At 38.2% G+C, this 26,764-nt stretch overlaps 1 protein-coding gene across 1 annotated transcript; it reads right to left on the reverse strand.

The window, feature by feature from the left end:
* Window positions 1-7,961: 7,961 nt before the first annotated feature.
* Window positions 7,962-25,355, reverse strand: CAT (catalase). Its single transcript, XM_085312153.1, has 13 exons — window positions 25,098-25,355; window positions 20,330-20,501; window positions 19,233-19,343; window positions 17,878-18,008; window positions 17,051-17,155; window positions 15,932-16,057; window positions 15,597-15,788; window positions 14,707-14,859; window positions 13,406-13,544; window positions 12,034-12,164; window positions 11,411-11,518; window positions 10,707-10,793; window positions 7,962-10,307 (listed from the first exon to the last, which is right to left on the reverse strand). The coding sequence occupies exons 1-13, from the start codon at window positions 25,161-25,163 to the stop codon at window positions 10,242-10,244; spliced, it is 1,587 nt and encodes a 528-aa protein (XP_085168279.1). The 5' UTR covers window positions 25,164-25,355; the 3' UTR covers window positions 7,962-10,241.
* Window positions 25,356-26,764: the final 1,409 nt, after the last annotated feature.

Raw genomic sequence — 26,764 nt, forward strand, 5'->3', positions numbered from 1 at the left:
TGCCCGTCTTTCCATAGCTATCATCTACCAATCTTACCAGTATTTTCAAATGGCAGGTAGCATAAGTCTGGATGAAAGGCCGCCTGTATTACCTCCGCAAAATAATAGGCTGGAGAGACTTTATAATCACTGCGAGGCCCAAAGAAGTAAACACGTACAAATTACAGTTATGCAACACAACAGAAGAGTGTGAAAAAATGACTCATTCACGTTACGAAGTTACATGAAAACAGAGTGGAAGTAAAAGTATCACCACTAGACTATCTTGTCAAAAAGTGGTTTCTGTAGAATGATGGAAATACTACAGAGAGAACATTCAAGTGGCCTACTCTAAAATACAGCCTCTACTCCTTCAAACTGTGAAACGCAGATTTTATTATTTTTCGATGGTTGTACCTTGAACATAGGAAGTCCAGGACAGACAGTTCCCAATGTTAATGATATTAAACATATTTGTTTTTAAAATGAAGCCTTTTTTCCTACAAATTCCCTCTGAAAAGGGGCATGTATGATTTAAGAAGTATCACTATATGACAAATTTCGTTTGATATATGGCACATCAGATTGGGCTAAACATTAAGTAAATGTTTTAAGCACATTCAGATTAGTCATCCTTATTATTTATTATTCAGCATTATAACAAAACACCTAAATCTTTAAACAAAAACCTATGTGTATTAAAAAGTTGACAGTTCCTAGCCAAACTTTTTAAAGCATATTTATGTGTTACTTCCTAAAGCTGCAGATGCTGTTCCTTATCTTGCATTCTTCATAAATTTGTATATATATGCCTATCAGAGGCATAACCTCATTGAAAAACATACAACTTGTTTTAAATTTAAAGAAAAAGCAGCATTTAGAAGGGAAATGAATGCTGAAAGCATCTTTCACTGCACACATGTAAAAAGTAAAGAGAGATAAACAGTTGAAAGTTGTTTCATTCTCTCTTTTCTAACTTCCCTCCACAAAATCAAGAACATTTGTCAAGAACCTGTGGACAGTATGAGAGCCATGATTATACACAGTTATGTGACGACATGGTTTAATCTCCTTAGTATGGGCCAATTTTGATTTTTCCGTCATCTCAAGCCATGCAAAAGTAACAGCAGGCCTTACTTCACTGGGCTTAGCAGAAAGAGTACGGAAAAAATGCAAGTGAAGCAAAATATATTTAATTTCTGTTAAAGATTACTCCTTTAGGCAGAGCAACTATTGTGTAACTTAAAGCAGCACTGGTTCAGCTAGCTTGCTTGCCAGAGTCCAGCACCTGCTACTTCAGCAAAGTAGGCAGGGAACAGGTCATGCAGACCTGCTCTGAAGGCAGAGGGTTAGTCATGCTGTATTTGGGCTGACATTCACTAATGCAGCACATCATAAACAAAAGATGATGTTTGATCAAACAGGCAATTGCTCTGCATATTTTCTTTCAATCTATAATGACAATGGTGAAGAAAATAAATGTTTAACTGAGTCAGTTCATAAAAGTGAAGGGAAATGAAAAAGGCTGGACATGATCCAGGAGTGAAGTACCTGCAATGTACTCAGTAACACAAGCTAAAGGCAAAGTAAGAACTTGATGATTCAGTTTAGGTCTCCTGGCAGTATCCTTCTAGTAGACACCCCCTCACTCTTTCACAATTTTACACATCAGCATAGCCCAAATACAGAAAATGAGATACAGAACTCAGTTTCCCTCTTCTGCACACAATATCAAGGGTACTTCTGGGCAGCCACTGCCTGTTAGAATCTGTGACTGAAATAAATAAAGACTTCAAGAAAAAAAACCTTGCACAGCTACCAGCCTAGTCGAGCAAGAGGCAGGGAAGGTTGCCTTAAGGCATTTTGCATTTTCTTTCTGGTTTGGGAGTGTTGCAACTGCAACCGATTTTGCAAACAGTACCTTCCACAGTCCTTATTCCTCAATAGTTCTTAAAACATACACACACGCAGTCAAACAAAGATTTCTTAGGCTCAAGTATAGGACATACAAAAGAATTCCTCTCTAGTCTTGTTTGTTTGTTTGTTTCTAGAAGAACATACCCACCTTTGTGTCACTGCTGTTAATGTCAACCCTGAATCAACACTCTTATTGTGAGACAAGAATGTATTGCACTGAAAAAAAACAGTAAAAAATATTATGCTCCCAAAATAGGAGGAAAGTGTTTGTACCAGTCAAACTTTCGAAATGGTAAAATCTGAGAGGAATCAGAGAGAACAAGCACTTAAGGTAACAGACACAACAAATCTACACAAAACATTCTGGTGGTTTATCACACACTGTCAAACAGCGAGGTTTTTCTTCTGACTTTGTCCATTAAAGTATTTGAGTTGAATCCTTGGACAGGTTTAATTAGAGCAACTGAGCAAAACATTTTTTCTAATCTTGTCATGAGTTAAGTGAGATGGATTAACACCAAAGGTGAGCATTTCTCAGGCAAATCTTGAGAAACTATCAAGGCACTGTGTGTAAGCTCCTCTGAAAAATGTGAAGTAGCTTATGCCTGGTGTTTGCTTTCCAGGTAAAGAGCAAATTAATCATTTAATGAAACATGCCAGGCTGTGAATTGTAGGCTGAAAAACATTACCATTAATCATGTAACAGTATGAGAACTCCTTGATATAGTTATTTTGCTCTGGTCACAAGGATTTTAAAAAATATATTTTTGTATAAAAATGCACAAATATTGGTTTACTAAGCTTCAGTATGTGACCTGAAAATGAATTTCAGCATGACTCCCAGGGGCCTGTTTACTTTCAGAATGCAGCCCAGTGAGATTTCCAGCTGCACTAAGGTTGAAGTTGACTTTGGGTGGAACTTCACCACGATAAAGTTTAAGCTTTTACCATGTTCTTAAGCCATATACCCTCTACACACCAACCCAAGACATATAAACATCATCATTGCCAGTGAACTAAATATCAGGCTACTTCACTTGCTACCATGTTTATGCCACTGTCTCATTGTCTCATCATTAGCCTTGATTAGCTTCTCCAAACTTTGCAAATTTGAGAGCTTTTACACACAGTTAAGTGAGCCATCCCCACAACTGTGGATGATCTCCCACCCAAGTTGTTTTGAGAACAACATCTTGAACAAGAAGAGGGCCTTAGTCCTTCTGATACGCTGTGAGGTTTTTCTGCTAGGATCTATCTCCAGAGGTTAAGGGGCTTTTTACTTCTAAAGAAGACAAGAAGAGAGAAGGAGAGGAGGAGGGAGAGGGAAGCAAAAAAGATCTATGATTTTCAGCAGGAGAAATACCAGCATAACTGGTAAGCAATGCGTATCTTAATTTTTTGAATTATGGATTCGAGATAACTGGTATGCATGAATATATCAAATAGTAAGTAAAGGCAGAAGTTTAGTAATCATAGATGTGAGTACGATGTTCTGGGTAAAACACAGCTACTAGCTATGCACCTCTCAGATTAACAGAAACAAAACATTAATTCAGCTGGCTTTAAAAGTATGTATTTGACTAGACAACTCTCACATTAGCTACAACAGTAATCATAAAAATACAGCAATGCCTTCTTTATGAGACAGATGAAGGAATTGTGATGCATTCTTTGCAGGTACCTTATACAACTGTTTTTGAAATGGTGGTACCACACAGATCAAAAATCTTTAGCTCTGATTTTGGGTCAAGAGCCTAGTGGAAATCTAGCAATTATTGAGACAAGCAACAAATTTGTCTTCATTTCATTTACAAACAGTCAAGATAGAGCCTTGGTTCTCTTCCCAGTTCTGCTTAAAACAGCCTTGAGTCGAGTCCAGGCTACGCTCAAATCCAACTTTGCGTGTCATGACCTACATGTCAACTGCACACAATCAAGAGCTCAAACAGACTCAGACTGACTTCTGGAATACTGCCTGGGAGGAAAGGTCAAGCTTTACCACGAGTTGCATATCTACTACATGTAATCTAGTATCAACAAGAGACACAAACATGCAGGGCATCACTGGATTGAGCCATTTCTGCAATATTGAAGCACCAAACCCCATAACAAGCAAAGTGCAAAAAGGTTTGACTGGAGGCTAGGGTATTACTGCCTTTTAAAACATGCAGAGTTCTAGCACATAACGCTACTTAACGTGTTGCTCTGACTTTCATACTGTACAACTAAACTCTGGACCACGCCATGCAAGTGCATGCTTATCCAAATGATCCTTCTCAGTGCTTGGTTATTTAGTACTGAGAAATACAGTCACAGCCCACACACCTGTTCTCTTCCTTTCCCCAGACAGCGGGAAGAAAGGGAAGGTCACAAGACAGAAACAAGCCCACAGGCAGAGTGAGGACTCTGAGTAAATTGAAAAGGGATAGATAGCTCTTAAAGGTAAACTTCTCTTGCTTTGCAGTTTTGTACATTTAATAACAGAAAACACCGAAAGAACTGCTTTCACCTTTCCAAAACGATGGCAGTTACCTTTTATAAGTTTTGACTGAAAGCTCAATAAATTCTCAGGGGGGAGGGGATGGAAACAGGCGACCGTGCCGTCATGTTTTCTTTTTAGTATGCAGGCTACAAAGTTCTGTGGTGACACCATAAACACATTTCTCATGACTAAGTGGATAATGTGTGGAATTTTCATCTGCAATAGTAAAAGACAACTCTTAACACAGCTGAAAATAAGTTTTGTAAGAAGGCCCAAACTACTAGCAAAGCCCCAAGGTACATGTCTTTGAGGAAATTTTCCTCATGACAAACCTTGAGTCAAAAATTATGTCACTTAAGGACTCAAAACTATCATTAACCATGAAACTTGAAACTTCCCCTGTTACTACAAGGAACTGTAAAACAGGTATGCACCTTGAAGCCCATCTGCAGTGTACTTTCACTCTACTGCTTGTGACGCCAAGTCATGTTTCTTAGCATCCGATATTGCCTGTAACTTTAACCTAGTAGGAAAGTAGACACACTTGCTCGTTTTCTTTCTCATCCAGTTATTTAACAAAATGCAAGCTTCAAAAGACTAGTGGAGCCCCAACTCAAAATATACTCAGGCATTCACATGTGAAATGTGAGTTCAAGTGCTCTCAGGCATAAGACAGTTTGAACTTTCACATACCACAATCTCCTCCTTTTGTGTTATTGGGTGAGGATTCTTCCTTTGTATTATTCTGCAATAAAATGGCGACTCACATGTCTGCCTCTGAGCAGATGTCTCAGATTGCTGTCTGTAGACTCATTCTCCTCCATTACCAAGAATAGACATACATCTACTTGGTCAAGTGATTCCTACCCTACCCAACATGACTTATTTTATGGATGCTGGTCAGAGGCACCTATGTACCGCTTAGCAGAGTGTTTCCAACTATAGTTTTCACCAGGCAGTGAGCTGGCTGGATTCAGGAAAGCAATTTAGAGCTTATTTTCTCCAGTCTACCTAAAGTGGTAACTATCAGATCCAAACCTCACCCTTCTCTGGAGAAGATGCAGTAATTCCACACTCACTCATCTCCTGCTATAGCCCATTTCAATGCATCACATAAGGATTTACCAGAATCTATGTTCTGTAGCTATTCAAGTCCAAAGATCCTGAAAGAAGGAAAGAGGAAAAAACCCACCAACCTAGGAATAAATAGGAAGGTCTCATAAGGAGAGATACTCCTAGAGCAGCTGTTGAGTAATTTCCAATATAAATTTCAAACTCATTCTTAGTTCCAGTGTTACAGATGTACACCTACCCTAAAAGGATAACAGGAAGAAGCTGAGCTTCTCTTAACACATAGCTGAAAATTATATGGCAGTCACACATCGGATTATTTGATTTGACTTGATCAGAATACAGTCTACATGTACAAGTGAGATTATGCCATGCCACATAAACAGCATTTTTATTCTCAAAGTAGCTGTGATATGAACTTATCTTGTTTATTTGAACAAATATTACTGTTCTTCCAGTGTGGCCTAACCCCATCTTTTGCACAAGCATAGTTTTACTTTAATGCCTGTCACAGTCATAGAATCATAGAATCAATAAGGTTGGAAGGGACCTCTGGATATCATTTAGTCCAACCTCCCCACTCAGCAGGGTCACCTAGAGCATGTTAGACAGGGCTGCATTCAGGCAGGCCTTGAAGATCTCCAGAGGAGTCTCCACAACCTCTCGGGGCAACCTGTTCCAGTGCTCCGTCACTCTCACAGGGAAGAAATTCCCCCCTCACAGTCAAGTGAGTCAAGTGAAATTGAAACACAGTCAAGTCCTGTGCTTCAATTTCTGCCCATTGCCTCTTGTTCTGTCACACGGGACAACTGAAAAGAGTTTGTCCCCGTCCCCTTGACACCCTCCCTTCAGGTACTTGTACACATTGATAAGATCCCCCCTCAGTCTTCCCTTCCCCAGGCTGAAGAGGCCCGGCTCTCGCAGCCGTTCCTCATAGGGCAGATGCTTCAGCCATCTGATCATCTTCATAGCCCTACGCTGGACTCTCTCCAGTAGCCCCATGTCTCTCTTGCACTGGGGAGCCCAGAACTGGACACAGGACTCAAGATGAGGCCTCACCAGGGCTGAGTAGAGGGGCAGGATCACCTCCCTCGACCTGCTGGCAACAGTCTTCCCAAAGCACCCCAGGAGACCATTGGCCTTCTTGGCCACAAGGACACACTGCTGGCTCATGGTCAACCTGTCATCCACCAGCACTCCCAGGTCCTCCTCTGCAGAGCTGCTCTCCAGCAGGTCAGTCCCCAGCTTGGACTGGTGCATGGGGTTATTTCTCCCTAGGTGCAGGACTCTGCACTTGCCCTTGTTGAATCTCATGAGGTTCCTCTCTGCCCAGCTCTCCAGCCTGTCCAGGTATCTCTGAATGGCAGCACAGCCCTCTGGTGTATCAGCCACTCCTTCCGGCTCAGTATCATCAGCAGACTTGCTGAAGAGGCACTCCATCCCCTCATCCAGGTCATTGATGAAGCTGTTGAACCAGATAGGACCCTCAGTTTAGAGCACAGAAGAGGTTGAGCTTTTAAGCAAAACCATGCTGAAATTGAGCTTTCAAAATAAAGGTAGCTATGTTCTACATTACTTTTTCAGTAATACTGCATAAGATATTCCCTTAACTCTCCCTCATCATTTAGTGCTTGATTCTCCATTCAAGTGCCATCATCCAAACATTAGCCCAAGTTCTACTGTGAACTAGTAGAATTTACTAGTATTAATCATTCTCCCAGTGGCTTTTACTTGGCTGTGCCACAGTTCCTTGCATACAAAGCAGAAAGTAGTGATTTAGGAAAAAAGTGACCGCAATTTAAGATAAACAGTTTATAAAACAGTTAAACTGAATTAAACATGTAATGAGAGTAGAATCAATCCCTGTACAGACACAAAGTCTTTTGAAAGGCAAGGTGGTATATTTGCATATTTTGTTAAATACTTGAAATACATTCCAAAGTTGAAAATAAAACTACTAAAAATAGATCTCCTTCCTTAGAATTTAAGTGAACTCTGAAGAAAAACTAGATTGCCTCAATGGCCTCAAGACAATTCTGTAAATTGCAACTGAAGATTTTAGATGAAAAGTAACAAAAGATTCTTCAGTAAGTAGAGGCTGAAGTAAGGCATAATCAACAAAAGCCACACTAAAGTGGGATAGCAATTTTTTCCCATGCATGCAGCACAATCATAGGCACTGTTTTATTACAGATCTGGGCAGCCTTCCTTTTTCTGAAGGCGGAAGGAATCACTGAAAGAGGAATCTAACAAATAATTTGACAAATTAGAGGTAAGCAGAATTTAGTACTTGCTCCAGGCATGAATACCAAGTGTCAACTTCAAGACCAAGGCCCTTCTTGCAGCCAAGGCCTGTGCAGTCCAAATAGTATTTTCAGAAGTTAGTTATTTCCCCCAAAACTTGAACAACTTTTGCGTAATTGCCAAGACACAGCTGAAGCTATGAATCATCTAGATTGTAAGCATGTTTTCAGATGTTATTCAAAAACATAAAAGACAATACGCAACCAAGAGATTTTTAAATTCTTTTATTTCAGAAATAAAGCAAGACAATATTTAGCAGAAACCACCAAAATTAAAGATCAAGTCCAGCTTATTCTTTTCCAAGAGTTATTAGGATTCCATGTTCCAGAAAGAACTATTCTTACTCATTTAAGTGCCTCTTTCAGCTGCTCCTACTAGGATCAGGTAAAATCCACTGACATGCACAGTAAAGCAGACTATCATTTTATCTTATTTTACTGCATCTATAACATAGCACATCAATTTTTCACAACAAGTTAACAGAAACGAGTTTGAGTAAAAGTAGCTTTCTCCAAAGCTTCCACTTAATGGGATAACACTTAACACCAACTCTTCTCTATCTCTCTGCTAGCACTTCTTGGAAGGCCAACTCACCCTTAAAAGAACAATATACCACAGGAAGTATTCCTATTTAAAATTCAGTTCAAAGACACACAAACATCCCCAGTATTGAACAGTAAGTTGCTATGACTTGAGACATTTGTGGAGAATTAGTAGCTAGGCTCCAAAATTCTTTGTATCATCATTCATGCTTCTTGCAATCTAAATGACAGACGCAATATCAGCAAGCAAATAAGGAAAGCAAATATATCAAACTAGAGGTGATGCTGTGGAACTGATATCTGGATTATTCACATATTTACAGCGATTTTTCTTTTGGCAAGGAAAGAGGACAAAAATAGCAGGCCAAATAGTCATTAAAACTGGTTAGAATTTGAGATGCAGCAATGGCCTGGTCCTGCTAAGTGCACTTCAAAGATATTTTGTCTGTTATGACTAACTTCAGTGTGCAACAGGTATGACAAATTTTTATCCAAAACTCAATCAGCTTGATTATCCTATAACAGAATAATCCTTTCCAAGTATATACCTAAGGAGAGGAAAAAATCCAGGAGGGATTTTAGCACTTATAAATCAGTAATTTAAGCCTTGCTTTTGTTGTACCCTTTTATGGTAAAGCATTCAGATGCTGATAATGTGCTTTCTTCATCTAAAACTCTATATATTCAAAGATAACTCCAAAAATTCCATAATGGTCATTCAATCCTTGCTCTAAGTTCTCAAATATACATACTTTTTTTTGTCTCAGTTTAAGAGCTAATTGGCAATTATACTCAAAGACTAAAGATAATACTATGCTAAAGAAACTCCTTCAAATCTAAGCAGTAACAAGGAACGCTTTTCAGTCCAAAGCTTCTAAATCCTTTTGTACTGATGAAATAAACTGCAAGCACTGGACAGTGGCCTAACATTCATAAAATCAGAGGGGTTTTATACATGCAAATACACATATCACTGTTTCAGTGAAAACGTGATTTTTTTTGAAAAGAAAACAGCCTCAGCTTGAATAAATAGCAATGTAAGATTATGCCAGTAAAATACAGGATTTCAAGAACTACAGGGAATAGTTTTAAAGCTGCTTGAGCTTGAATTTGGGCAAAAATAACTGTTTATGCTGAGGTTAATTTCACAGAGACTTGAAAAATTAATACCTTCCATTCAAATTCTTAAGACTAGGAAGGACAACTCCCCTCCCCCCAAGAGCTCTTAAGATGTAATTAAGTTTGTAATAAAGCATATGGAGTTAGCAAATATCCTTTCCTATCTCACTTAATTCAGTTATATCTAACCCCGTATTAGTAAACATGTAAAGTTTCATTATCCTAAAACAGGCATTAGGAATAAAAATCAATATATATTGAGATTAAACTTCTTAGCTTCATTTATACCCTAAGTAACTTGAAATACAGAATATCTTAAGCAAACTATTGCACATGTACTATCTTCCTTTGAATTTCATTTTTGCCTTCCAGAAGTAATGTCTAAAAATACAAAATGTCAATTTTATTAGAAATAACAAGCAATATTAACATGAACCCTAATGATAATCACAGTATCAGCACAGAAGCTCTCTTCCATGATTTAGCAAGAGAAGTTCTGCAATAAAATAAAAACAAACAAAAACCAATATTTTGATTAAACTTATGCTTGCTTTTAGAAATGAAGATTTCCTTAATTATAGGTTTCCTTAAAAACATGATACACTGTTAACAAACATTAGAACACTAATGAAAGGCACCAGGGTTGTTAGCTTGAGTTACTTTCCATTTCCCATACAGGTATAGGCACTTGAAAGCTTAATAAAATCAAGCCTGTAAGACACTTTATATCTGTGCGGAAGTCTGCTACATTCATTAATGTCTTCAACAGGCTGTCCTGCAGTTATGTGGACGCAAAATTCAAGCACAGAGCAAATCTGCAGCATGGTTTACAAGTTGGATCTTTCTTCAGCAGACAAATGAGATGCAGATTGCGTGTATGTCCTAATTACATTCTAAAAATGAAGCAAAAGAAATATTCAGAGTAAATCGCATTAAATCTAGCTTAGCAGACTTCAAAAAACTGTATCTTAAAGCAATGATTGTTATTACACATAGCAAACACTGAAATAAAAAAAATTGAAGTGTTTTATTACCCTCAAAGAACATACAGTCTGAATGATCAGCAATGTCCAGCATTTACAGTTATCTTCCAGAGCCATTACAAAAAACTAAACTGAAATCATTGTAAATCATTAGTTAATCAGCACTTAGATGTCAGAGCGATGTTCGTTATTTTATAATTTTACATGCACTGACTTACTCCACATAAACCAAATGTAACTCAAGACCAGGTCCACAAAAGAAGCTAAAATATTCAGCCAGTCAAAACTCAACTACAAAAATTAGCATACCTTTTTCCCAGCTTCAGCATTGTATTTGTCCAGTAGCGCCTGAACACGGGCACCATAGTCAGGATGAACATCAGTGAAGTTTTTCACCTAAACAAAAAGATAAGGAGAAGAGAAGCAACAAGAATTTTATTCTTCCACTTCAGGTGTATTCTTCATCATCCTTCCTACTCCATGGCCTGCATGTCATAAGGAAAAGGAGAATGAAAATACTTTTTCCAAAATTAACAGTTTAATTCTGACCAGCCAGCAAGGAGATATGAGCATTTTCCACTCAAATGTTACATCACATAGGATTCACACTATGGATCTTTCTTGATTAAAGAAAATACCATTAGTAAAGAGTGACAATCTCTGAGTTTACCTCCTCTTCCTTATTTAGGCTAAAAACGTTATACTTGTAGGCATCTCATTTTTGAAACAGCAAGGTCAAAACATCATGATATACTTGGTCATCAACACTCACTTCATTCTTTCCATCAGGGAGAGAAGTCACCTTTTATTTTACTTATTACTTATATAACTATTTGAGCATATACAAAATATATTATGTAACTCACTCCTGCATAAGAATCATGAAAGAGTCTTCAGGAAGAATTCCTGAACTTTCATACCATCAGCATATTGCCATTTTGACAAAGCATTAACAGATTGCAAGAAAACATCAAATAAAGAATAAAGGCTACAACAGTGAATAGGCTACTTACAGCTCTCTTTTGAATGAAGAGTTGAGCATCTTTAAGATGATCAGCAATATTTTTACACAGCCTTTCACGTTCATCCTCCTTCAGTACTTTGGTATAGAACACTCGCACCTTATGACAGAAGCAAGTTTTATTTTGCAATTCTACAAAGCAAGCAATTCCACCACCAGCTGTTAATAACTAACAGATTTTAAAGATTCATTATTGAAAAATAGCTTTCACTTATTAGTCAGACATTTAAAAAAACCCACACAACTCAAAAGGGTGTCAATTTGTGTACTTGGCAAGCCTGCTAGCAACCCATTTCTAGTTTGGAAGTCAGTTACTTCTCTAATTGAAACAGATGTGCCATTAGACTCCAATTGCACAATTTAGGGATTGATGGTATTATGTACATACTCTGGTTTGGATATCTGCAGAAACCAACTACAGGAAGGCTGAAAAAATTAACTATCTGCTCAGAATATAGATAGCAAAGGTTTTTGAAGATTCACTGTCCTGTCAAACATTCAATTATCTGTGAAACAAAGCTGCACAGAGATATTCATAAGAACTGAGCTTAAGATTGTCTAGACAGCTTACAAACTTCTGAAATGAATGATGTAAAGCCTTTTCATACATCACACCTGAGACACATTATCTTCATTTGCACTATTGAAGCGCTGCACATCAGTCGAAACAGACATGCGGCTCTCCTTCGCAGTGGGCTGATCTTCTGGACCAGTAAAACTATTTGGATAATAGTTTGGTGCACCACCTGAAAAAAAAAAAATCAGATGCCAGCTCTTAGCTTTTTTAGGTTCTTTAAGGCAAAACATACTTTTATCTTCTAAAGTAATCTATTACCCAATTATGCACTACTTCATTTAAAAAAAAGTTGTCAGCATTTTTCTGTCAACATACAGCTCAGCAGGAGTTTGTTATAGTCTCAAGCCAGTGTTTAACAGCACTGGTCAAAAAGAAAGTTTCAAGAACTTTTAAGGAAAAAGGTTACTTTGTTACATTTGATTTTTGTTTCACAAGTAAGGAGGTATGGTCACTCTCACAATACCCTTGCTCAGCCCAGCCAATACTAATTGAGAAAGTCATGGAAGTCATTCAAGTTTCAGTCTAAGCTGTTTCTAAGTTCTTGTTTTCCAAGTATTTCAAACAGGAGAGAAGATACCTTATCAATTAGTATTGTGTTAAGAATGTAGGAAGAAAGTAGGAATGAGTGGTTACTTTCCATACAAAAAAAATAATCAGGTAGGCATTCCTCAAGAACCTGTGTGAGTACCTGTATTACTCAACATATTCAGAAAGGCAGCTGAAAGGTAGCTGAAAAGGTGGCAAATAGTAAGCTGACAGTTTATCCTCCATAAACTTTAACCTGGTCAAAACCAAAGCTGGCTATTTACAGTGACAGCATGACCTCATGCTAGTAAGTTGAATGAGAATTACATTGTGAACAAAATTTTATTTGCCATGTAAACAATATGGGAAGGGAAATACTTGTACTTTATACAGGCAAAATCAGGAGCTCTAAAATATGTTACCATCAATCACAAGAGAGCTTTAGTTCACTTGTACAGTTTAAAGCTAATTCACTGTTCATCAGTAATCACAGAGTAAAGGGTATTAGGAACGTCAGACAATGTTAGGGCACTACTGAAAAGAGCATTTGGTGGATTTGCAGAAGTGCCATTCTGATCAACTAATCTCAGAAAGGATCTAATAATTTAAGAAAAGGTAAAGTGGTTGACAAAGATTATCAGAAGTACAGAACAGTTTCTATATGAAAGGAAAGAAACTGATAGATTAGAAAGTCTTAAGCTCAGAAAACAGAATGAGTTGTGGAAAAGTAACAATACTGAAAGATTGACAAGCAGCATTTCCTACAGAAGGAAAACAACAACATTGAATAAAACTATTTAACAATTATCTTAATTTCCCTGCAAACAATGTCTAAATGTAATGTTGATATTTATGCATATATTGTAAAAGCATTTTCATTAATACCTTGGTTGTCAGACACACACATTGGCCCATCCCTCTGATAATTGGCCACACGAGCTCTGAAGGGACAATTCACAGGAATTTGTAGATAGTTAGGTCCCAGACGGTGTCTATGAGTGTCAGGATATGCAAAAAGACGACCCTAAAATTTGTAAAATATTAATTGCTACTTGCTGAAAGAGATTAAGTGGCATATCAGAGTTCAACACAAAACACCTTAAGTAAAAGGGAAGAGACAGTGGTTCTTTCACATATTTGACACGTTTCAAATTATGTCCAATAGGAGCCTGATAAACACTTAGCCTTGAGTCAACTTTGTTGGAAATAACAGTGAAGAACAGCATGTTGTGTAACATTTATGCAGTCCAACCTTTCCTACTAATTACAAACAAGGCTTACTCCAGAATTCTAAGACTACTTTGAAGCAAGAACACAGTTACGCATGCAGAGATGCAAATGGTCATAGAAGCAGTAAGGATTACTAATGTAAGTATTTTCCTGTTTGTTTTCAACCTTAGATCTAAAAAATAGATTAAGATCTGAAATACGCTGAAATATGTACACTGTTCGCTGAACTGAATCTGATGATCTGAATCTAGCTTTTTCAGAGACATCTGGCTACCAACACTGACTGACTATCACCATCCAGCTTGTGAGAGTAAAGAGAGGCAACACAGAAGAACTGCACAATGGTTAAAGTGTTTACACGCTTAAAAGCATTAAAGTACTTTGGTGCTTCAAGGGACACTCACAGTACCAACCTGTCTATAACCTAAAAAAAGCACAATGTATAAACATTTGCAACTCCGCAGCTAGTTGAGTTCACTGCAGTCTTACTAGTCTACTTCTACCTGTAAGAAGTCTGCAGTCTAACTTCTGAAGAACAGTCTCACATTTTATAATTAGAGGTTACATTTGTATTTCACAGCATTTGAAGTCCTCCTCTTACCTCCATAAAGGAGTCTACAACCACTAAGATATATGGTAAAACTGAAAAAAATACTATATCCTTGCTACAGTTTTACCCAGTACTTCTGTCAGACTGATAGATTTCACATTAATTTTGACAGAGGTCACAGATTACATTTATATTTTAGACTTTCTACTCCCTCAGTTCTTTCCTATTCTCTTTATATTTAAAAGTTGGAAGGGCACATCAACAAAAGCCAGTAGTTAAAAAACCACCACAGAACAGTTGCTTTTTGTCAGGCTATTTTACACTGCTCTACAACCAGTAATACAAATGCTTGCACAAACAGCAGAATTGTAAACTGTCTAAAAGTATCATATGCATTTTAGTTTACCTGCAGCATTTTGTCAGGGCTAGGTTCAATACCAGGTGGCATGTTGCTAGGATCAAATGCCATTTGTTCTACCTCAGCAAAGTAATTGACAGGATTCCTGTTCAAGACAAGCTTTCCCACAGGGATAAGAGGGTAGTCACCATGAGGCCAAATCTGTAAGATGTAACAAACATACATTAAAAAAAAAATCATTTTACCATTACTTTAAAAAAGCTAAAGCTGTCCAGAAATTTCTGATCAAGAAAATACCTTACTAAAATAAAAATTTTGGTAATAAGCATTTTGAGCAAAGTCATACTTCAAGCCTTTCACAATTCATCCAGAGTATTCATGCAACTTATTTCATCATCATAGCATAATTTCAGCACTTGAATCCTTAAATAAAATAGCTACAGGCACTTGAAAAAAACTACTTAAGAATGCAGTGTTGTAGGTAAAACTGGTAGTATGAGCTGTTTTCAGCTACTTCAAAACAGTCAGCTTAACTAGCCTTTTCTTTGACATTTTAGTACAAACTTTGTAATCTCTTCTTCTGCAGGTTTCTAGATTAAGTAACTGAGGGAAAAGGGTATTCAAAATTCCAGTGAAGGTTTAATCCATGAAATTAAATTGTCTTCATTCTTGTCTGATATGTTTAACAAGCACTTAATCTGCAAGATTTGACTCATCCTGAGCAACAATAAACAGTACATTTAGAGGAGGGAGGGAGGAATAAGAAGAAAGGACAAACTTCTGTTAAGGCACTAGACTGAAACTTTAAAAAAAAGGATAAGATGCATAACATAACACTGTTTTCCTATGCATGGATGAGTTCAGTTCTGGCATTTCCTACATTTTGAATTCATAATCTTTAAATTGAAACTGAATATTCATAATAGCATCAGAAATACCTTAGTTAAATCAAAAGGATTAAATGGAAACTTCTCTGCTTCCTCAAATGTCATAACTTGAATGTAGAAGGACCATGACGGATAGTTTCCCTTGGCAATGGCATTGTAAAGATCACGTATTCCATAATCAGGATCAGTAGAAGCCAATCTTCCTGCTTCTTCAGCAGGAAGGTTTTTGATGCCCTGATCAGTCTAAGTACAATAAGAACAGTGACACCAGTTACAATACACATAAAGCATTACAGAAGTCACCGATAAGGTGTATATTAACAATCTTTAGACTTTTTTAATCCAATATACATATTTCCAATAGGTAAATGCAAAAATTAATATACCTTCACATGGAATTTGCAATAAACTGCTTTTCCACTGGCATTAACCAGTTTGAATGTATGTGATCCATATCCATTCATATGGCGAAATCCATCAGGAATACCACGATCACTGAACAAGAAAGACACCTAAAGAGAAGGATCCAACAGTATTAATAGAATCTCCAGTTCAAGGATGAAGGTGACTATTTAAGACAAAGTACATTTATAAATCTGTAACACTAAGTTATATTAATGTTATGACTTCCTAGAAAATTCCTTAACACTTTTAATGAACTAAGCATCTTAGACATTGCTCATACAATGAGGACATGAGTTAAAAAATCAAAGCATTATGTCCCTGTGATGTATTCAGTGAAGTGCAAGACATGAACCTGAGGATAATGTTATGATTTTCCCTATAAGCACAGTGCAGCTAGGCACAGATAAGATAAGTTACAAACAAAAATGACAGTTTTTCATGTTAAAGACAAATAACAAGTTCTTAACCAAACTCTTCAGTCAATAAATACTATGCAAAACCACTGAAAGTGCTGCTTTTCTTTAAGTTTACGATCACACATAACACTTGCGATGCTTCTTTTCCCAATCAGTAGTTATTGGCAAAGGTTGTGTAAGCACTTAAAACAAAAAAAAAAAATCCAAAGAACCTATTTTCAATTTTACACTAGCTTGAAGGATTAAGTAAATAGAATTAGAAGACATTGTGCATTCTAGTTCAACTCCAAAGAGAACCAGTGTATTAAACAGTATACAGCTTTATGTAAACTTAGCATCACACTCCCAGTATTTTGCTCTTTAACATTTAATATGCATACACATTATTAATCAATACTTCTACTGCTTTATTATTAGAAAACTAAGAACACTCCCTTCATTCCTATATAAAATAGGACTGTGAAAACAAGAATCCTACATATTTCAGAGGGTCAATAAAAAAGTAAAATTAGAAATGTAACTAACAGGCTGAGAAGTTATTGTAGACCTTTGGCCTTTACTGTTCCTAAAAGATGTGGATTTCCAGAAAAAAACATGAAACTGATTAAAAAGACAAACACATCTGCATTCTCATAACTTATGATTTTCTTAAGCACAGAAAATAGATTCAAAAAAGGACTTTACTTGATGCAGAGACTCAGGACGAAGGCTCCAGAAGTCCCACATCATATCTGGATCCTTCAAATGAGTCTGAGGGTTCCTCTTTTGGCTATGAATGAAGGATGGAAACTAATTTGTCCAGAAAAGAAAAAAAAAGACATGATTTTTTTTTTTTTTAAATACCCTTTAGTCTACTGAAGCAATAAACTGAAAGTTGAGACAAAGCAGAAAGACCACAAGTCTTCCCATCATCATTCTACCTCCTGGAACCAAATTCAGCCCTAATTTTTCTGGTTTGACTGCGAAGGTGAAGTATTTATAATCAGGATAATAGTCATTAAGAGCCAAAGAAAATTCAGTTTGACAGATGAAGTGAGACAAAAATTCTGAATCTGGATATATGAACTAGACTGAATAAGGAACTTCTCTACTGTACAACTCTACTCTAAAGAAAAGCCCCCTAACACATGTAAAGTGCAAACTTGTACTAATAGACAAAATTATCAGCTTTCATAAGAACTTATAGAAACTTTAAATTTAAAAAAGCCTAAGAAATAAACAAAATCTAGAGTAAAAAAGGCTAATTCCAACACTAGTGAAGCCTATCAGATCTGAAACAAAAATATGAAGAATGAGGAGAATGAAGTTACTTGCACACTAGCACATATCACAGCAGAATAGTTATTTGCAGAATAAAAAACATAAGTAATCAAGTATTAATTCTTAAAACACAACACTGAGCAGACTTTAAAAACATGCCAATATAGCTTTTGCTTTTCAATGAAGCAGAGAGATGTAAATGAACTTTTGGACTCTTTCACAAGTTATCCTCATCTTAAGCTCTTACTTACCAACATTGCATCTCGAATAAAGAAAATAGGAGTATTATTGCCCACAAGATCCCAGTTGCCCTCCTCTGTATAGAATTTCATTGCAAAGCCTCGAGGGTCACGAACTGTATCAGCTGACCCAGACTCTCCAGCTTGAACACACACATGAACATATATAAGCATTAGGAAGAAAAACTAAGAGCAGAACTTGCATTATCAGTAGCAGAGTCAATACTGAATTATAAGGCTCAACTAAAACAGAACGTAAAGTCTGCTAATTAAAGTGTAACTCTCAATGTGAAAGCTCTTATTTTGAAGGTAGCTACATAAATAGCGAGCCTTAAAGGCAACTTACTATAGTAAGAGTTGCAACCCTTTAAATTCCATTTCTGCTTTACCCAAAACAATTCTTCCAGTGGATAATTTTATCCTAGAGGAAAAAACCCCTACCATGTCTGAGCAAAAGTGTTCTGGAAACATCTAGAAACAGCTAATGCTAACTGTCATGATGAAATAACTAGGACATTCATTTTCTCATGAAAAATGAGCTGTATACTATAAAATAGATAGGAGGAAACATGTTCTAACAGAGCAGGGAAAGGAAAGGTGAAGAGATGCAACAGCCTGCTTCAGAATATAGTCCATGCATTAAACTCAGGTACCTGTCTCTCCTATATAGATATGTACCATGACCCCTTAAATTTTCATTACATAGGGAAATACTAGTTAGACTGAACTGCAGTTCCTTGAGCCGTGTGGAACTCTTGTTAATACTACTACCAGAAGTGAACCCTCATTAAGATTTTTTTTTGCTTTTAAATACAGATAGTGGTAACTAAGCATTTTTCTAAGTACAAGGTATTGGACATAATGTATGTTTTACCTATCATCATTTAGGACTTCCTAATTTAATGTATTCAGCTCTTTAGAAAAAGCAGTCTTTTGGAATGCTATTCTTTGTCATTGTACTTTATTTACAGCATTCATCACTAAGAACATTCCCACAAGGTAAGAGATGGTAAGAGATAACAGGTCTTTAATTTTCAAGGACACAGTTGCAGCATGCAAGCACTGATCATGGTCCATCCAGAAGGAAAGCAGGCTTTCCTCAAAACTAGAAATAGCTCGCTCAGACTACCCTTTCTCACACATTCTTGAAAGGAATACTATCTATAGAGGGCTTTTCCACAACGCAACAGAAGCTGCTCAAAATTACTCAAGGTTTTATAACTTAAATGAAATTCATAGAAGATGACTTACATGACAGAAAGATATATCAAACTATTCTAGTGTACAAAACAAGAGTTCTACAAAGTGTATATACTGATATCAATTACAGTACATATTTAAGATACAAAGTAAGTTTAGAGATTTACCAACAGTGGAGAATCGTATAGCAATTGGAGTTCTCTTTCCAATGTGTTCAAACACTTTTGCCTTACAGTATTTGGTAATATCATGAGTCACTTCAAAATAGCCAAAGGCTCCTGTAAAAAAAGTAATTAAAAAAAATAAGATCCTGATTCTGCCTTTTCAGTTACAGCACATCTGTTATTCCATTACAGTCAAACATAACCTTCACTTAAAACATGGAAATTCACAAATCTGAACAGCATCTATACATTAAAATATTTCATACTTAGTTTTCACTTAAAGACCTTCACTTAACGCAGAAAGCACTGGTTATACAGTCCTTCCCCTTCCCATCCTTTACTGCTTCCAGAAAATGTTGACAGTCATTTGATCTCACTTCTGAGAGAGGTAACACACTGTGGCTTTTGGAGGCTTTTCTGCCAATAGTTTCCATGTTTGTCTCAGACCAATGCAAATACTTCTTCAATTCTGATCTGTGCTGTAATATTGTTGTTCCATCTTTAAACTAGATTAGGCAATAAAGTTTTTCCTAGCCCCACATGGGAACCTTTCCCTTACACTCATATTACAACAAGATTTGTCTCATTCTCTTGTTGTAGAGCAATTATAACAAAATCAGAAGTCAGTGCTATTTACAGGGATCAATAAAAAATGTAAACTGAGTTCTCCTTTTTTTTTTTTTTTTTGGAGGACAGAAGGAGGTTGTATTTTTTTAATACTAGGTATATTAGTGCTTTGACAGGTACAACAGATTATATAAACATCTGATGATATAGAAAGACTTTTCAGTGCATCAAATTTTGTCATTGACCACTGGCATAAAGATAAAGACTGGTTTAAATTTTAACAAGAATGGCAATTCTATAATATATTAACCATTTACTAAGACATCCTCAGTAATGATGTCAAAGGTTTTCATTGCTTAACTTCACACGCTTGATCCATCAACCTTTGGATCAAAGATCCAAAGTAGTTCCCTCTAAAGCAAGCCTTACTTGTTCTCCTCACTGTTGTTCACATACAAATATCAATCTATTAACTCTAGGACTTTCTACAGCCTAACTCTCCACAGAGAAAAAGTAGGTGTTTAAAAACATACCTGCTCCTTTTGCATGCACAACTCTTTCAGGAATCCTCTCTCTGTCAAAATGAGCCATCTCATCAGTGAAAACAACATCCTGAACAAGAAGAGGCCCACGTGGCCCTACTGTCAGGATATTAAGCTTATCCCCTACTGGGTTCCCAGAACCAGTGGTCAAGACATCTGGTTTCTGAAAGCAAAACACAGTAAATATTACAGGGATTAAGAACCATGTACCTTTAAGCCACACAATGTGCATATTGATCAACAGGTATGTATCACATGACATACAAAAGCACACACGCACAGAAATGGTACAGGTTTCTGGAATCAGCCACAGAAACCACGGATGGTCTAACTACGCCAGCACAGTACTAGAACTGGGGCTGCTAAAGGAGGGGAGTGAAAGTCACATATAATACAAGAATAGTATTTGTTAAGCTGTTGTATCTCACTTAAAAAAAACAAAAAGTGACTAGCCTAAACCATAACTTAAGCTTCAGTACAGTCTCCTCTTAGTCTACATAATATTTAAAGCCTATGCAAGTGTGCCATTCAACATTTGGGGGTAAAAGGGGTAGGGATGAAAAAGAGAATTAAAGGAAGAGATATTACCAAGCAGTTGCTGGAAAGTAATCAGGGAAAAGAAAGGAAAGAAGAAATAAGAAGGTAATGTGGACACAAGAATGAAGTCATTGAAAGTGCTATAGACACACATGATAAAGACACAATGGTACCCATGACTACTATGGATCAGGAAGAACTACAGAGAACACCACAGGTAGGAGCACAGTCATCTTTAGTCATCAATAGTCATCTTTCTAGACTTGCAACCACTGAAGGACTAGGATTAAGATAAAGCCTAAGCAGTCCTGCTGTTGATAAATGCCCTATCCAAAGGACAGTAAACCTGTTTAAAAAAAAAAGAAAACACTAGAACAATTGTCTTTTAAGAAACTGCCCAATAGTAGTACTCTTCCCTTTCTCCTCTCTGACATACCTAGTCTAAGTTAAGCATCCTTGCAGTCTAATTAGAACTGCAGCACCTGATAAGGCAGGACTAACCCCATATCTGAAAAAATAACCACTCCAAAATTCTCAAGAAAATATGTTGAAATTCCACAGCACATTGACTTTAACACTTTGAATGTATTCCCACTTTCTTAAAAAGAAAGTATCTTCATTACATATGAGTTCATGTGCTCCACTAAGGCAACATGTGATACTCAGCAAAATAGGACTGAAACATGCAGTAAGAGAAGGTATATAAGCTCCAGAAACCATGTCTGAACTAAACAAAAGGAATGTAGTATAACTTGACTGATCAGACCTATTCTTGCAGATGTTAGCTGTTCCTGGAGCATATTTATTAACTGTTCAGAGTTAATATCAAAGAAGTTAGAAAGAGCAAGCAAGAGCTTGCAACAGAACAAGCACAAATATTCAAGTGTCAGATTATGACCAGTTAACACTAAATCCACTGTTACATGTTGCATTAAACTGACATACATTCATGCTCTCCATTCATATCACCCTTCCTTCTGCCATTCTGCAGAAGCATCCATGTAGCTACACCACAGAACTGCACAAGGGTAAGACTAACTCACCCCCTACTAACTCCTGCTCCTCCTTCCAATGTTCTATAAATTAAAAGAGTGATGGAGACAAGAGAAAAGTAACTGCTGAGAAGATTTTCATTATTGTATAGAAGAATTTTGTGGTCTCAAGTTTAACACTGACAATCTAAGCCCTTTCTTCAATGGCTTTAATCCTCCCACTATAAACTGGTGAAAATTTCCACACATGTTTAATGGAAGGGTATACTGCACAGGACTAGCCTCCAGGTGGTGGGATTTTGTGTGTTTTTAAAAAGCATGTTACAAGACAAGGGAAAAACAATAATTCATACCTATACCCAGCCAGAGATCTGAATGGAGTAAAACATGTAGGAAGAGTAACAAACCTTTGCTTAGCTCAGGTATATCAATAACCATGCAATAGACAACACTGACATAACTGCATTTCCAGAATGTTCTTGGTATACAATATGTACTACCCTAGCTGGCTTGAGCTTCCAAAGCTTCATCCTTCCTGCACTATTTAATTAGATATAAGCATAAATTTAACTTCTGTATTACTTCAAGGTGTTTGAAATACAAACCTATATTGAAATTTGTACAAGCATTTGAAAAATTGCTTGTTCAGAAACTTACAGGAGAGTAGTTACAGCTGAAGCTATAGTTCAAGTATTCTTAAATCATCCATTTGAATCAAAACATTATAACTCTCAAGAGAAGGATGTGAAAGCAGCAACTGTTCTTCCTTTTCTTTCCACTACTTCTATATCATTTACTGGAAAATTTCTTGTCTTTCATTTTGCTCACCTTTAAATGAACCAAAGAAAGTTATTTCAGTGCTCAATTAAAAAATTATCTAGTCAGACTGCATCAGAAGTTCTCCCATTCTGAGTCAGTCTAAGAGTTCAACTTCTTAAAACAATATCCTAATATAAAGGCCCCGTAAAACTTTGTATAACAAAATTAAACTTTGTAATGCAATGAAAAACAATGCATCACAAAAAGCAACCTAGGATTTCGCATTTTGCCAACCTCCTTGTGATGCCATTCTTTATAGACTTTATATCCATCTTTCCCCAGGGTTCTACATGAACGTAGAGGCTTCAATTTAATCTTCATTGTAAGGGTAAAAATTGTCTATGCAGCTTGAGCATTACTGACAAATTCTGAAAGCTAAAGTTCTAAGAGAAGAAAACTTGGAGATTGGATTGTGACACTTTCGAAAATGAGACATAGGTTTTTCAGACTCCTTAAGTCCATAGCATTTTTAAAGCAATTTACATTCATGTCATCTTAAGGCAGAGTTCAAGTTTCACTCATTCCAGAAAAGCTATGTCAAACTAGAGCCCTCTTTATCCTGGAGTTCTGTTCTAAATTCTCAGTAATCCAGGAGGTTTAAGTAGGCACTTACAGAACTATCATTCTGGTAGAGCTATACTTATACACACACCTATACCTTCTGCTTTATAAAACCCTTGTAAGAGCATGGAAAGAGACAGATCAGAAAGAAAAAAAAAACATTTATCCTTTCTTTTAAAAAAGACGCTTTTCACCTACACTTACAATATCACCTTTAGTGTGATTACCTCAAGAAGGAGAAGAGAAAAAAAATTAAAATGGACTGCATAATAGTTTTAAACTACACATACAGAGAAGAATAAAGGTCTGTAAAGGTAATACAGTCCATTTCAAATTAATATGCTTTACTGTTGCCTGAAAAAAAAATTTTTCCTACAATGTTATTGCCTAAAGCTAGTACAAATAAAGTAGCTACAAATCACAATTAGTTTTTTGAAAATAAAGCCATCAAAAATTTATTAGAGTTTTACAGATGCCCTGTATCTCCTGCAAGGAGTCACACCTGCTGAAAGGATCTTCATGCACGTTGACAGAAGTATAAGCAGTTTTTCCAAACTGTCAGATATGTTCATTTAGTTTCAGGAAAGCGTTTATGCATGGCACACAAGATGAGTTTTATCAGTATATAGAGGAAAAAAAAATACTAGTTTCAAGAACTCTCCTACTACTTTCAGATTTAATGGCTACATTTTCATATGGTTAAGAATTATAAACAGTCAGAATCTTAAAAGATAAGAACTTTCAAATCCGTATGTTTCTTTCATTACGGCACTAAGGTCCTGTGACAGAAAGAAGAGAAACAAAGTCAGGAGAGTTTTAGTCACAGCTGTTTTAAGTGTTATACACTAAAGTACATACAGGCACTACTGATACCTTGTACCAGTCACTTTAAAATTCTAATACACCTTTTCATCTTCAGGTCTCATGACTCCTTGTGAAACAGACTCTAAGCTGCCTCCCAGTCTTTGGATCAACCTCAGCCTATGTACAAACATTGCTTTTAGCCCAGATTCCAGCTTCTTTGTTACAAACTACTGCTCAAGGTTCAAGAGTAAGAGCATTACAAAACTCACTAGAATAACAGGACAAAGTCCCAAATACTGTCCTTACACCTGTATCCAGGTGTACACCAGAGATCTCTTTTCAAATCCCTGGAACACAGTTTTCATATAACACCTTCCACGGGAGAGTGAACTAGAAAGCTGTGTTTTGTAAGACAGGTGCTTGCTTAGTATGATCAGCAGAGAAAGCACTTCATTTCAGACATGCAGTCCTATGAAACTATATAATAGGAACTGACAGCATGATTTATTTGAGGACAAGGAAGGGCAATAAACCAGCACTATATTTATTTGTTTACCTAAATATACTTAATTCTACATGCTTAGGAGATTTAAATCATGAAACCACACGATCCACAGAACGACACTTATTAACCGCTTGCAGCAATCCACTTTGCAATTTGGTAAACAAAGCCCCACGTGCCAGCCGGACGCGCCCTATTTAACGCTATTCCCCAGTTACACTTCCCACGGGAGGCCGCGCGCGAGCGGAGCTGGAGTCGCCAGCACCGCACGCGAGACGGGAGCGGGAAGCCTCGCAGAGCCGAGGGGCCGCGGGCAGGCCCGCCTGCCCACCCCCACCTGCGGGCTCGGCCGGGCCCCGCTCCGGCCGCCTCCGCCGCGCGGAGCGCCAGCCTCAAGGGCGGCGGGGGAGCCGCAACGCCGCCGCCGCGCCCCGGGCTGCCGCCCCGCGCCTCCGCTCGCCCCCCAGCAGGGCGGCGCCGGCCCCGCTGCGCCCGTCACCGCGCCGCGGCCAGCGCGCCCCGACGGCGGGGCCCTGGCGAGTACCTGCGAGCCCCGCTGGCCCTGCCACTGCTTCAGCTGGTCCGCGGCGCTGTCCCGCCCGTCAGCCATTTTGCAAGCTCAGGAGCCCCCCAGGCAGGAAGACCGGGTGCGGAGAGAAGCGCGGGGCGGCCCGAGGCGCTACCAGCGAGGAGGCGGTGGCGGCGGCGCGGAACGGGCCCGGACACCCGCAGCTCCAAGCGACGCGTCCCGCCAGTGCCCACACGGCAGGCGGGAGCCCTGGCGCGACGCCTTATAACGCAGCGCTGCGCCCACCCCGCCCGCCACAGCCTCGACCAATAGCCCCGCGCCCAGGAGGCAACGCGAGCTCTGAGTGGACCAAAGAAACGTCAATCAGAAAAGGAGCGCGCTTCCCCCCCCCCGCTCCCCCTCCCCTCCTCTGCCCTCCCGGTCAAAGGGGGCCTGTGAGGCGCCGCGTGCAGGGCGCGCGGGGCGGTGGCGGTTGGGGTGTCCCGCTCCGCCCCGTGGGCCGGGCCGGGCCGGGCCGGGCCGAGCCGAGCCGAGCCGAGCCGAGCCGGGGTAAGGGTGAGCGGAGCGGGGAGGGCTCTTCCGCCCCTCGCGCGGGAAGCGTTCCCCTGCTACTCGGATTTGAGCGTGTGTCGTTAGCTAGACGGTGGAGTATTAAGTATCTTAATTCTTGCCGTGTGTTTTGAAGCATCAGGGCTTTCTAAAAGTGCTGACTAGGGAGAATTTGTATGGGAGAGTAGGGAATTACAGGTTGAGGACACTGTGGAAACAGCAGTTGCTTAAAGAGCTTCAGAGGTAGGGTTTGTTTCAGTTGTGAAATCAAAGGCTCCAGGTGTGCATTAGAGTTAATTCTATCCTCATGTGTATCTGTGCTTAAAAGTGATGTATCAAAATTAGTCATAATCCATAGGCACCCAGCAGCAAGCAGTATTTCTTTGGAGGCCTGAGCTTGTAACCTTAACATACCCCCCCACACACACACACTTTTGCCACAGTTATGGACAAGAAAGCTCCCTGGGTTGTGTTTAAAAATGATGAGGCAGATAAAACTCTGTTGTGCAACTATAATTTTGTTCCTTAAAGCTCAGTCTTTCAGGGCTGAATTTTCTGTATTACAGCACACGCTTCTGTCCCCTTTAATGTAATGTTAATGTAATGTAATGTTCCTCTCCCCCCCCCCCCACACACACACACACCAGTTTTGTGCCTGAAAGATGAACTAGCAAGGGTAAAAGTGACTGGCAGGTGGGTATTTCTGTTCTCATTTCCCTTCCACCTCTATTATTCCATCTTGTCCAGCTCTGTGTAGTTTCTTTAAAGGCAAGGCTGCTTTTTTACAGCCTGTTACCTTTATATGACTTCTTTTCTACTATGAGTTCCTCTTCCCTGAACTTCAGGATGTTCATGCTCAGTTATTATTTCAACATTATTGCTAGGATATTTTTTCCTCTGAAGAGTACAGCTGAGGTCCAAGTGATGACTTTCAAAATGTATGTCTAAACAAAATCAGGAGAGTTAACAAAGGATCTCACTAGCACAAAACCAAATAAACACCAGGAAAGCAATTTAACTACCATTTCACATAACCAGCAGTTTACTCGTTCAAACTTAAGTGCTGTTCTTCCATACAATTTGTATGGGTTTAAGATGTCTGTTTTATAAAAGTAGTCGTTTCATAAGGAAAG

Source organism: Rhea americana, unplaced genomic scaffold (genome assembly GCF_003343005.1).
Source record: "Rhea americana isolate MKP2758 unplaced genomic scaffold, rheAme1 scaffold_359, whole genome shotgun sequence".
In the NCBI taxonomy this organism is placed as follows: Eukaryota; Metazoa; Chordata; class Aves; order Rheiformes; family Rheidae; genus Rhea; species Rhea americana.

What these genes read in the sequence shown, in the direction of transcription:
- CAT (XM_085312153.1), bottom strand. Translation starts at nt 25,163, where the DNA reads ATGGCTGACGGGCGGGACAGCGCCGCGGACCAGCTGAAGCAGTGGCAG. An exon ending in TGTGCATGCAAAAGGAGCAG is followed by an intron (nt 19,344 to 20,329) that starts GTATGTTTTTAA and finishes CTTTTTTTACAG; the next exon opens with GAGCCTTTGGCTATTTTGAA. An exon ending in GTGTGTGTCTGACAACCAAG is followed by an intron (nt 12,165 to 13,405) that starts GTATTAATGAAA and finishes TTTTTTTTTCAG; the next exon opens with GTGGTGCACCAAACTATTAT.